The following is a 12,134-nucleotide window of genomic DNA, read 5'->3' as shown; positions in this document are numbered from 1 at the left end:
TCCTACATATAATCAATCTACATCATATTCTAATTCTCTTCTCAAGCAAGGATCGAAGTCAACCCTATCTCATGAACAAAACTAGAATATAAGGCCATGTTAAAGGGAATACAGACCTTAATACAAGGGTTGTAATTACATAATAAGGAAAAGGTAAATTTGAATATTTCTGTTGTAGAAATATAGTTAGATACATTTAGATATTCTGTGTCAGAAATTAGGATATTTGGTCTTCTCAGAGTGCTGTCATTATGTGTATTATTTTCCTATATATTAAGAAGTGACAACAGCTAAATGCTTCATGATATGCCCCTTATTACAGACATTCTTAATTAACAAAACTTTAAAAATCACTAAAATTAAGTTTCAAAAGGAAATGCATTAGAAAAAGTGATCTTACGACAGAAAAATTAAGACAGAAAAATTAAAAATTAAAAGAAACGCATTCCCATGACACCATTCAATTCTAAGTATATTCTTTAAATTACACCATTCAATCCTGAGTATATTCTTTAAATTACTGTTGATAAAAAATAAATCCCAAAAGTTTATACTATTGCCTCACTATGGTCAAATGTTTAAAGTATAAAATGGTTATAAATATTATCTGCCAAATTAAAGAATTATTTAATTAAAAGATAGTCATAAAAAGAGAGTGAATATATTCAAATCAGCTTCACAGCAGCAAAACATCACCTAATCCATCAAAGAACTTTAGGTCACATAATACTTTTCCAGCTTTATAACTAAATCTTCTCTAAATTAGAGGTGGAAAAAAAAAATCAACCTCCACAGTTAATGATGATATGACTATGGGGAAGAATTTCTTGTGATGTCTACAATCAGCTTACATTTTTTAAATTTTCTTTTTCATATTACAAACAATTTCCCCAGAAATTGTTTTTCCCCATACAGGCAAAAAGATCAACATCATAACAATTACCAAATATTTAATGATACTAAAATATTGCATGGCTTACCTCTGGAATTCCAGAGCCACAGGCATATGGAGCAAATACTTTTACCAGGGAAACGGCAAGAAAGGCAAAACTCAAGGCCCAAAAGATGTACATTATGTAATTCATGATGTAAGAACCAGGACCCTAAAAGGCAAATGGTTTAATAGCATGAATTTAATATAGAGTGTACCCTGAATGCAAGTGCTTGCCACATAAGAAACTTGTATGAAACTCATAAAAGTTTCCTGGTTTACTTCCACAATAGTTAAAGCTTTATATGAACAAAATATTTTAGAATCAAAACACATGTTCATATATACAAGGAGGCTTATTCTGTTTAACATTTTCCTAGCTTTTTCTTGATACCTAAAGTCTTGTTGCCAAAAATCTGCTGCACTTTAACCTCTGCCTATCCACAAACCACATTTTGGAAATAGTTGAAGACAAAAGTGCATTTGCACTTAGATCTCATTCTGCTGCAATTCTCCTGAAGATCAAGTGAAAAACAGCATCCTGACCAGTTATCAGCAAATATATTCTTTCTAGCTCAAAAATTCAGCTATAACAAAATTTTCAAAATATATCCCTATATGACCATGTAACTATATATATAACATTCTAACTTTTACAATGTTCTTCATTACAGAACGTCAAGAACAGTAATCATTTAAATACTATAATGCCACAAAGAAAAATTTATGGATTTCTTCAAGATATCTCCAGTTAGGAGGCTTATTTTACTAAACTTTTTGATAATTTATACTTCCCAACAATCATGATATGTTAAGCAATTTTAATAACTTGACTTCATATTAACTTTCTGTGATTATACAGATCCTACTGCACTTCTTTTCTACAATAAGAAATATATTTGTTGTCATAATTGAATAGACTTGAATGTGACTATGTAGTTAATAAAAAGCTTCTTGAAACTTCACATTTTACTTGCTGCAATGTATTCTCCTGTTTTCCAATCTATCCTATTACATTTCTTTTTTTCTTTTAATGCAGTTGCAATCATCTGTATGTGATTAATTTTATGATTAAATGAACTGGAGACTCATTTAGCTATATCAATTACTAATTCACCTTCAAACCCAGCAAGACTTACTTCCGCTTGACCTATGATTAATTCTGCCCATGTTTTCCACTGTGGACATTTATCCCTCTCTTCAAATGTTGTTTCATTAGATCCCCAACAACACTGTTCATGGTTGTACCACAATGCACTAAGGCAAATGCCCTCCTTTAGATCAGTCATCCAATCAGCAGCAATGTCTATTAATCCAGCCAATGCCCCTGTAAAAACATGTTGAAGGTAGGTGTAAAACAAAACAAAACAAAACAAAAAAAAAACGTAAATCCATTTTTGGAGTATTAAGAACTATCAAGTTAAGAGAGTCAAAGAAAGCTGGGGACTCCCTATACATAAAGGGTCATATAGGGAATATTACATAAATTTAATATTTTTAAGTCTTAGGTATAAATAAGTTTATATTAGTTCTAAAAAAATACAGATAGCCCCTTTTTAATATAAAATGGTTGTTCTTTGTTTGAAATTAAAACTAGTTACATTATTTAAGTTAATTGTGATCTGTAATAAAGGTGTTTAAAAGATACTAAAACATCTTTAAAAGACAGCTATCTAGCAGGAGGTTCACAAATCAGGTTATTAAAGCCAGAGGTTTTTTTACTATTATGTTTCAATCTGAAATTTAATAAATTTACAAACAATCTCAATATCATTAAAATTTAAAGTCCATTAGAAATAATTAGTGAAACTCATAACATTAATGACTTACTGTGACAGATTTTCAGTTTTTTCCTTAAACAACAGAAAATTAAATGTGCCAAGATCATTTTAATGACAGAATACAAAAAACATACAAATTTATGGTCAAAATGTAGGACCTTCTCATCATATAAAAAGATCAATAGGTCACATACACAGGGGTCACAAAATTCTTGTGCATGTTAATTAGAGGTATCAGTACTTCCCTGTATTCTCCACATAAATTTTAATTTTCCTCATGTTCTTCTAGACATAATCTTCCATGGTGGAAACGGAAAGTCATTAAAACAGTCCTTAATGTTTGTTTTCAGATCTCCAACTCCTATTTCTTAAAATCTCACACGTAGGCACTTTGTGGATACTCAACTGCATGATAGTTAAAATTCAGACTCTCGAGCTAAACTGCCTAAATGTAAATCTTTGCTTGGCCACTTACTAGCTACATGAACTTAGTCAAGTTACTAAACCTCTCTTTGTGCTTCAGGCACCACATCTGTAAAACAGTGGTAACAACAGCACTTACACCATAGGACTGCGATGCACTTTACATACATGCAAAGATTTTAAGGCAGTGCATGACATATAGGAAGCACTCAATAAATTAGCTACTTACTATGATGTTAATATTAAAAGATACTTTATTATCTGGACCAAACCACGTATTTTATAGACACAGAAACAGAACCCAAAAGGATCAACCAAACTGCATAGACACTTAAAGTGACAGAGCCAAGACTAGACTCTGAAGCTTCCTGCCTCCTAGTCTTATATTTAACAAGATTTCTTGAAAGAAACAAAGTAAATACTTTTAAAAATCCAACAGGACCTGGAAAAAAAAAAAACAACACTGTGGGAAAGAGGGGAGAACGATTTATTTTTCTGTTAACCAAAAAAAGATTACATTAAAATTTTTCTTTACCTGATGCCAATCCTGTTAGTGTTACTACTAGCCATCCTGACCATGCATCATATAAACTTTTTGTCATTTCCCATGCTGATTCTTTCTTTTTGCTGTTGATCTGAAATTAGAAATGTTTATGCTTCATTTTTCAAACTATGAAGAGAAGCCACAATTCTAGAATCTAACAGTTTTTTTCAGTTACTATACATAAAACGGCAATCCATAAACTTAAATCATGGGAAAGGTGAGTTGGGGCAGAATCACTGTCAGACAGTTGTTATACCTGTAAACCAGATGAAAAACATTTACCCAGAGATCTGCATTTTTAACAAAAACGTCAGGATTTGAGAGCAAGGGGTCCACAAACTACACAGAGTCTGGCCTATGGTGTTTTCAACTGAATCAAATTTAGCTGATACATAACTTTTATATTGACAGAAATAAGACATTATGGCTTGAAATGTCTGTCATTCCCTGACCATTTTCTGGTCCCAGCAATTAAGTGGATTATAATACTCTTTAAAAGGTAAGGCCAGTTAATAACAGTACCACAGAATAGTATAGAATAGTCATGTGAATAAAGGGCCTGCCAAAACTTGTAGGCCTGTAAATATGCAGGTATGGTGAGCTCTATTCCTATTTGTAGGGTCCAGAGGCTCTCTTCTATCACTGTGTAAGGCAGATGTGTCCTCTACTGAATACAGTGGAGGAAGTGAGATTAGCAGGATAGGAATAGATTTGATTGCCAGATCTCACTTGACTAAGACACAATAAGGCAACTCTTTCTCTCTTAGGAAGCATGTACTTTTAAACCTATCCCTAACTAGCCCAAACCTCTTCCATTCAATTAGGATTGTTGCTTTAAAAAGCCATATTCTTGGGGTGCCTGGGTGGCTCAGTCGGTTAAGCATCTTCTTTCGGCTCTGGTCATGATCCCAGGGTCCTGGGATGGAGCCCCGCATTGGGTTCCCTGCTCCGCAGGAGGCCTGTTTCTTCCTCTCCCTTTGCCTGCCGCTCCCCCTGCTTGTGCTCTCTCTCTCTCTAATAAATAAATAAAATCTTGAAAAAATAAAAAAATTTAAAAATAAATAAAAATAAAAAGCCATATTCTCAGTCTAGGACTTACGTGCTCAAACTGTCCCACAGTATGGCTACAGCTGGAATTCAAATATCTGGTCTATTTTAAGCCATAAGGCCTCACTAAAAAGACTCAGTTAAGTTCTGGGTTGAATAAGGCAATTTTATACCTTCTATACTATAAGCAACCAATCACAGATACCACGTATTCTTTAGACTCTGAAGGTAGGTTCATTTCTTTCAAAAATAATCATTAAATCCCATGTTGCTTTTTCTCAGTAACTGTAATGTTTCATATAATAAGAGGTAAAAATTTGGAAATCATCTAAGTGTTCATCAATACTGTACTGGTTAAGTAAACTGCAATATATGTAATAAATTCTGCACTCACTAAAAAAGAAAGAGATAGATGCAGTGTTATGGAGAGGAGAGAAGCAAGGTGGACAGAAGTGTGTACAGTATGCTACCATTTATCTAAGAAAAAGCATATAAGTATACATGCTTGTATTTTTTAAAAATAAAGGGATAAACCATACAGTTTTAAAAGTAAATCATTATTTTAAGAGGAGGGAGGCAACAGGTTAGAAGGGACAGGGACTTTTTTTTTTTTAAGATTTTATTTATTTGACAGAGATAGAGACAGCCAGCGAGAGAGGGAACACAAGCGGGGGGAGTAGCAGAGGAAGAAGCAGACTCCCAGCAGGAGCCTGACGTGGGGCTCGATCCCAGAATGCCGGGATCACACCCTGAGCCGAAGGCAGATACTTAACAACTGCGCCACCCAGGCGCCCCGGGACAGGGACTTTAGGACAATTTGTATGTGTGACCCTAATGGGATAAACGCTAAGGACAAAAACTATTGTTAAAAAAAAAAAAGAGAGAGAGAGAGAGAGAAAGAAAACACTAAAACTTTCCAGTAAGCACATCGATGGTGATAGTGTTGGTAATATTTTGAAACTGTTGTGTGTGTATCGTGAAGTAAATCATATGACTATATATGTGATGATGAGATTTTTAGCATGACTGAAAGTACAGATTTAAGAACTAGAGGTTAAATAAAAGCCCTTTAGTACTGAATTTAAATTAGAAAGTTCCCATAAACTTATGAGGCTAGAAAATAATGGCCAACCCAGATGCAAGAAGTACCTCTAGTGCCCACATCGCCTACAAGCCACCTTCCTTCCAAGGAATCAGGGTTCCTTGGAGAAGTGGCTGACTCCAGGTATGGTCCAGGAAATGTATGAGATGAGCTAGGATCATCTTGTTTTCTAGAATACACCAAATTCTACTAAGGATTGTCAAAGGACACAGGCACCAACCTAAGTCCCCGCTAGTCAAAAATGGAATACCATAGGCAGCAATAAGGATAATAATGGGGATGATTAAAATACATCGAATACGTTTAAATCTGAGTGCATGAAGATACAGAAAAAGAAGCCAAACAAGCAAACCAAACTCTCACTGGTCAACTTTGAGGATACTAGGGAACCATTTAATTTCAAACTTTCCCTTTTCTGTACGATCTGAACTTCAGGGAACCCAAATAATCGAAGGCTCTCTTCACAGAAATTTTCATGCTAATAAATAAAAAAGGAATGACAATTAGATTACTGACATTTTGCAAAATACTGAAATAGTAACATCTGAAATGATATAATGTTGATTTACTTCAAAATTGGAGGTAGGAGGGGTACAAGTAAAATAAAAAGTTTAGGGGGAAAAGAATTAGGTAGGTATATGCACTGACATATAAAGTTTTCTTTTAATGTAATGTTTTAAAAAACCATAAAGGGGTGCCTGGGTGACTCAGTCAGTTAAGCATCTGCTTTGGCTCATGATCTCAGGGTCCTGGGATGGAATCCCCCATTGGGCTCCCTGCTCAGAGGAAGACTGCTTCTCCCTCTCTGTCTGCCTGCCCCTCCCCCCTGCTTGTGCATGCACTCTGTCAAATAAATAAATTAAATCTTTAAAATAAATAAATAAATACAGTAAGAATATCTATGAGTAGAATTTCCCAGGTTTAAAAAAATTTTATGTTTATATAAGCATAGATCAAAGTACAGAAAATGGTATTTGACCTATCTAGAAAGAAATGATTAAGAAGATTAGCTAAGACACTGACTACTTCATATTATTTTAAATGTTGTATTATTTTAAATGTTTTCAAGATCTATGGACGACCTTCGAAATCAGAGGGAAAGAAGTATATTGTGGTTTCTTTTAGTTTTAACTCACTTAAAATTTTATGAACATGATGTCTTATGGATACTTTCATACTCACTTTGAAACTACATTTAAAATCCAATCTGCGTATGTTAATGAGTTGTAAATGTATACACTTCTAACTACAAGAGATCATACAAGATGCAGGAGTTACAGTGTGCCTGCAATAGGCATATGGGAATTGAACACTGGTTCTAATAATGTGGCCACACATACCCTGAGGGTCCCCGAGACCTTCTCAAAGGGTTCTTCAAAGTCAAAACTATTTTCATCATAATATTAAAACAAGATGTGCCTTTTTCACTGTGTGGACATTTTCAATGATAATGCAAAACAAATGCAAAACAGCTGCTCCCCAGAACAAATCAAGGCGGTAGCATTCAAACATACTGGTAGTGATTCTACTCTTCACTGCCATGTATCTCAGTTAAAAAAAAAAAAAAGTAAATGCCAGTTTCACTTAAGAATGTCTTTGATGAAGTGGTAAAAATTATTATGCCTCAATCATTGAGTCTTACTTAGGTATACATAAAGCCTTCTGATGCATACTGAAGTACGAGGCTACGCCTTGAGGATAAGCATTTAGGTGATTTACAAAATAAAGTTGACACCAACACATGGTACACCATTTTTACATGAAAGAAAGACACCAAACTACGTTTTTTTCAGACTTGGGAATCTGACACGCATCTTCCCAAAAACAAACCAAGGAAGTCTGTCATTTCAAGTGAAATAAATGTGTATTTGTTTCTAATGATAGAATTTGAGCTTTCAAGTAAAAACAAGAATTTTGGAAAACTTGTATCTATCACTATAAGGATGACAAATTCTCAATAATAAAAGACTTTTCTAAAGACATCAGGGTTGATATTAACAAATGTGATTTTTTTATATTGTATAATGAAGTGTCAACACTTGAAAGAACTGCATAAATCAGTGAATATTTTCCAAATGATCATTGCATGATGTTACAAAATTATTCATTAGAGTTGAAGGTGAACTAACAGATTTTACTGTAACAAAAGACAAAGTTCACTGATACAGTTTCAGATTACCCACTGGCAACTAATCTTTAAGAAATTACCACCTGTCAGTTTGGTACAGTATCAAAGAATATCCACAATGATATAAAAGGTTATTAAAATATTCCTAGCTTTTCCAACTACCCATCTATATGTGGTTGGATTTTCTTCATATATTTCAACCCAAATAACATATCACAACAGACTGAATGCAGAAGCAGATATTAGAATCCAGCAGTCTTTTATTAAGCCAACAATGAGATTTATAAAAATGTAACATACATCATTGTAATGATGATAGATTCCTTATAAGGATCCTTATAAGGATGACACTTTTCATTATATAATATTAAGAAATCACTTGTTAATATCAACCTTGATCTCTTTAGAAAAGTCTTTACTGGGAATCTGTCACTAAATATTTTTTATTTTGGGAAACACAGTTATTTTTCATAAAAATATGTTTTGTTTTATCTTCATAAAACTATGTTTTGATGTTAATGTGTAATGGGGTTTTGTTACTTTTAAATAAATCAGCATTTGTTAAATTTCTCAGTTTTTGCTTCTAATATGGTAAATATCAATTTAATATAACCACATAAACTAAGTTCCCTAGGCATCCTCAATAACTGTTTAGAGTTTAATAGTGTTCTCAATGAATGGATAAAGAAGATGTGGTATATATATACCACCATATAGCCATCAAAAAATGAAATCTTGCCATTTTCAACGATGTGGATGGAACTAGAGGGTATTATGCTAAGCGAAAAAGTCAATCAGAGAAAGACAGTTATCATATGATTTCACTCACGTGGAATTTAAGAAATAAAACAGAGGGAGCACAGAGGAAGGGAGGGAAAAATAAAACAAGATGTAATCAGGGAGGGAGACAAACCATAAGAGACTCTTAACCACAGGAAACAAACTGAGGGTTGCTGGAGGGTAACTGGGTGATGGACATGAAGGAGGGCACATGATGTAATGAGCACTGAGCGTTATATACAACTGATGAATCACTGAACTCTACCTCTGAAACTAATACTACACTATATGTTGATTGAATTTAAACTAAAAAAATAATAATTGTAAAAAAAAGTTGTTCTCAGATGATAAAATAAAATAAAATAAAATAAAATAAAATAAAATGAAATAAAATGTGTTCTAAGATGAAAAAGTTTGAAAATCACCACTGGATTGTATCATGTCTTCCAAAAAAGGTAAACACTAACTGATGAATCTCAGGGGTTATACTTGTCATGAACAAAATAATCTAATTCTAATTTTAACTTTACTATACCTGTATACATTAATATGAAAGGTTTTAACTAATTTGTACAAGCAGTTATTTTCATTTATAAGTAAATTTCAGACCTCAAAGTTATAAAGAGCCTTTTAGAATTTGGCATTTTATTTTTCAAAGAGAGTTTTTTCTTTTTTAAAAAATTTATTTTTGGATTACATCATTAAGTCCCAATCCACAAGTTGTACTTGTTATTAAAAGCCATTCTTTTTTTAAACATTTTTTATTTAATGGATAAAATACTGATATAACTTTAAAATTTTTATTTTTTATTTTTTTAATTTAGCAGAAATTTATCTATTTATTTCTCTTTTTTTGATGTTACAAATGGAATAGTTGATTTTAGAAAGAAAGTTTAGCCCAACTCTTCAGCCCAAGATGTATCTGAAATATACATTTGTATAAAAACCACTGGAAATATTATTACAAGTTTTTTTTTTATTAGTGATTCGTTACAACACTTAATATACCCTTTATAGGACTCAATTTGAGAAGTCTCAGCATTTAAAACTGAGAAAGGAGAAAAAAGAAAACAGTAAAATCCCACGAAACTATCTCTCCAATATGCTTTTTCCTTTGTAATAATAAGAATTATCTAACAAGTTTCCTCTTTTACTGTAGCTGCTTGCTGCTCAAAGACAAAAATCATGCTGACTTCTATACCTCAATCTTCCTCCCCAACTCATGTGTTGTGTTTTCCTCCTGGTCCTTCCTTTTTTGTCTTATTATACTTCCTTGACTTTAAGCTACCCAGGGGTATAAGTAAACTTTTTAAAAAAATTATATACAGAGAGAAAAAACATGTATTACTTATAAAATGTAGAAATTTACCTGAATGTACTTTAATGCATAATATATATTTTGGCAGTTTAAGGTCATTGGCAAAAATATGTTATTAAATGATCTAGTTATGCACTACATTAAAAAATTACTGAAAACACTTACCCGTCTATGCCTTTCTCTGTCTTTACATTTCTCTCGCACCCAATCAATAGTATGGAAATCATCATATGTACCAACACCTGGAATTGGTTCATCCAAAAGATCCAGTAAGTGTGTAGAACTGTTAATGCTGCCTCCATTTGTCATTGTATAATGAGTTCCTACAAAGCAAAAAAGAACAGTATGTTTCATGAGAGACAATCGTGAACTCGGTAACCTTCTTAATAGTTCACTAGTAATTCATAAAGAAATAGTATCACTTGAAATGTAATGAAACGAAGGAAGGAAAACATTAAGTTATTCAAGGGGCGCCTGGGTGGCTCAGTCATTAAGCGTCTGCCTTTGGCCCAGGGCGTGATCCCAGAGTCCTGGGATCGAGTCCGCATCGGGCTCCTCTGCTGGGAGCCTGCTTCTTCCTCTCCCACTCCCCCTGCCCATGTTCCCTCTCTCGCTGGCTGTCTCTCTCTCTGTCAAATAAATAAACAAAATCTTTAAAAAAAAAAAAAAAAAGAAAAGAAAAGGAAAGAAAAGAAAGTTATTCAAAACTTGGAAATAAGGCAAAAGATCATGGCATGTCCTTTCAAATGTATACTACAGTAGCAAAAATAAGCTTGCCTAGTAGTCACCTTTTGCTCTGAGGAAGAGGACTTTGATTTACTATTTTCTATTGATTAGGACATAGACTCTATAAAGTTAGATAATGACTTACAGAAGATGGATAAATTGAAAATTATTCCTTTCATCTGGCAAAAATGTAATTCAATTTCATCTAGTAGAAAAGATAATACTTAGAGTTGTAGTGTTGGGGTTTTTGTGTTTGCCTGTAAGAAAATTTTTCACTGATATTTCATCTCACACATCCTCCTCTAAGTCATCTTTGTCATCAAGCTAGTTTCCTCCCTAGTACTAAAAAAATCTTTGACATGTGTTCACTATATACCTAGAAGAGACTTAAAAATACCAGGAAGGACACTGAAAGACAATTCACAAAAAACACTTAAATCTAAAAAGTTCAATCCAACACAAATGGCACTTATATTTAAAAAGTTCAATCCAACACAAAAAAGAGAAATACAAATCAAACCTACAATATCATTTTCCTCTATCAGACTGGTAAAGATTAAACAGCTGACTAATGCACTGAGTTGGCAAAGTCATGGGGAAGGCGGGCTTGCCACAAAATTATTAGTTTAAGTATAAACTGGTATAACCCCTCTGGGAAGTCAAAGCTACCAAAATTTAAATACACAGATACTCTCTAACCCAGCAAAGTCCACTTCCAAAAATTTTTTTTGCAGTTACACTTGCATAAATCCATAAGTTATGCACAGTGTGGTAAAACATGTGCTCTAGAAGGAAAAAAACAAATTAATGCCAAAGTGCTTATAATCCAAAAGAAGGGTCAGCAAAAGAGCCAGAAGTAAATACTTCAGGCGTTGGAGGCCACACAGTCACAACAACACAACTCTGCCGTTGTAGCACAAAAGAAATCATAAATATATAACGAATGGGTATGGCTGTGTTTCAATAATACTTTATTTACAAAACAGGTGAAGAGCAGCATTTGGCTCAACCACTGATCTAAAGTCTCCACGGCACAAACCAAACTCAACTGAAGACGTTTACTAGGAATTTTCTACTTAATGACACTCTTTTAGATAGTATAGGAGATACAAAGGTAACAAAAACTTTGTCCCTGACTCAATGTAATACTGAATATTGTAACAATAAACTTACTATTTACTTCTACCAGGTAGAACAAGGTTCTCTCTTCCCTTCCTATTTGATACATTTGAATATTTGCCTTGGAAAGTATAAAATTTCTAAAAGAATAGTATATTGATCTCAGTGTTTTGGCAGATGTACTCCTGGAATGAATAATTTATCATTCTTGGCTGAGGGCTTAAAAGCCCAATCC

General features: G+C 33.4%; 1 protein-coding gene across 4 annotated transcripts in view; it reads right to left on the bottom strand.

Moving 5' to 3' along the window:
• CLCN3 (chloride voltage-gated channel 3) overlaps positions 1-12,134 on the bottom strand; it is a 92,635-nt gene that overhangs the window by 26,522 nt on the left and 53,979 nt on the right. For all 4 annotated transcript variants that reach the window (XM_008685632.2, XM_008685633.2, XM_040626434.1 and 1 more), the window contains 4 exons: positions 10,220-10,377; positions 3,671-3,770; positions 2,071-2,258; positions 981-1,103 (listed from right to left, as the gene is read on the bottom strand). In XM_008685632.2, coding sequence (XP_008683854.1) covers positions 981-1,103; positions 2,071-2,258; positions 3,671-3,770; positions 10,220-10,377 — 569 coding nt within the window. The remainder of the gene's footprint in view (positions 1-980; positions 1,104-2,070; positions 2,259-3,670; positions 3,771-10,219; positions 10,378-12,134) is intronic.

This window comes from Ursus maritimus, unplaced genomic scaffold (genome assembly GCF_017311325.1).
Source record: "Ursus maritimus isolate PB19 unplaced genomic scaffold, ASM1731132v1 scaffold_11, whole genome shotgun sequence".
Classification (NCBI taxonomy): Eukaryota; Metazoa; Chordata; class Mammalia; order Carnivora; family Ursidae; genus Ursus; species Ursus maritimus.
The sequence above is the reverse complement of the archived record's forward strand: the minus strand, read 5'-3'. Positions and strand labels throughout refer to the sequence as shown.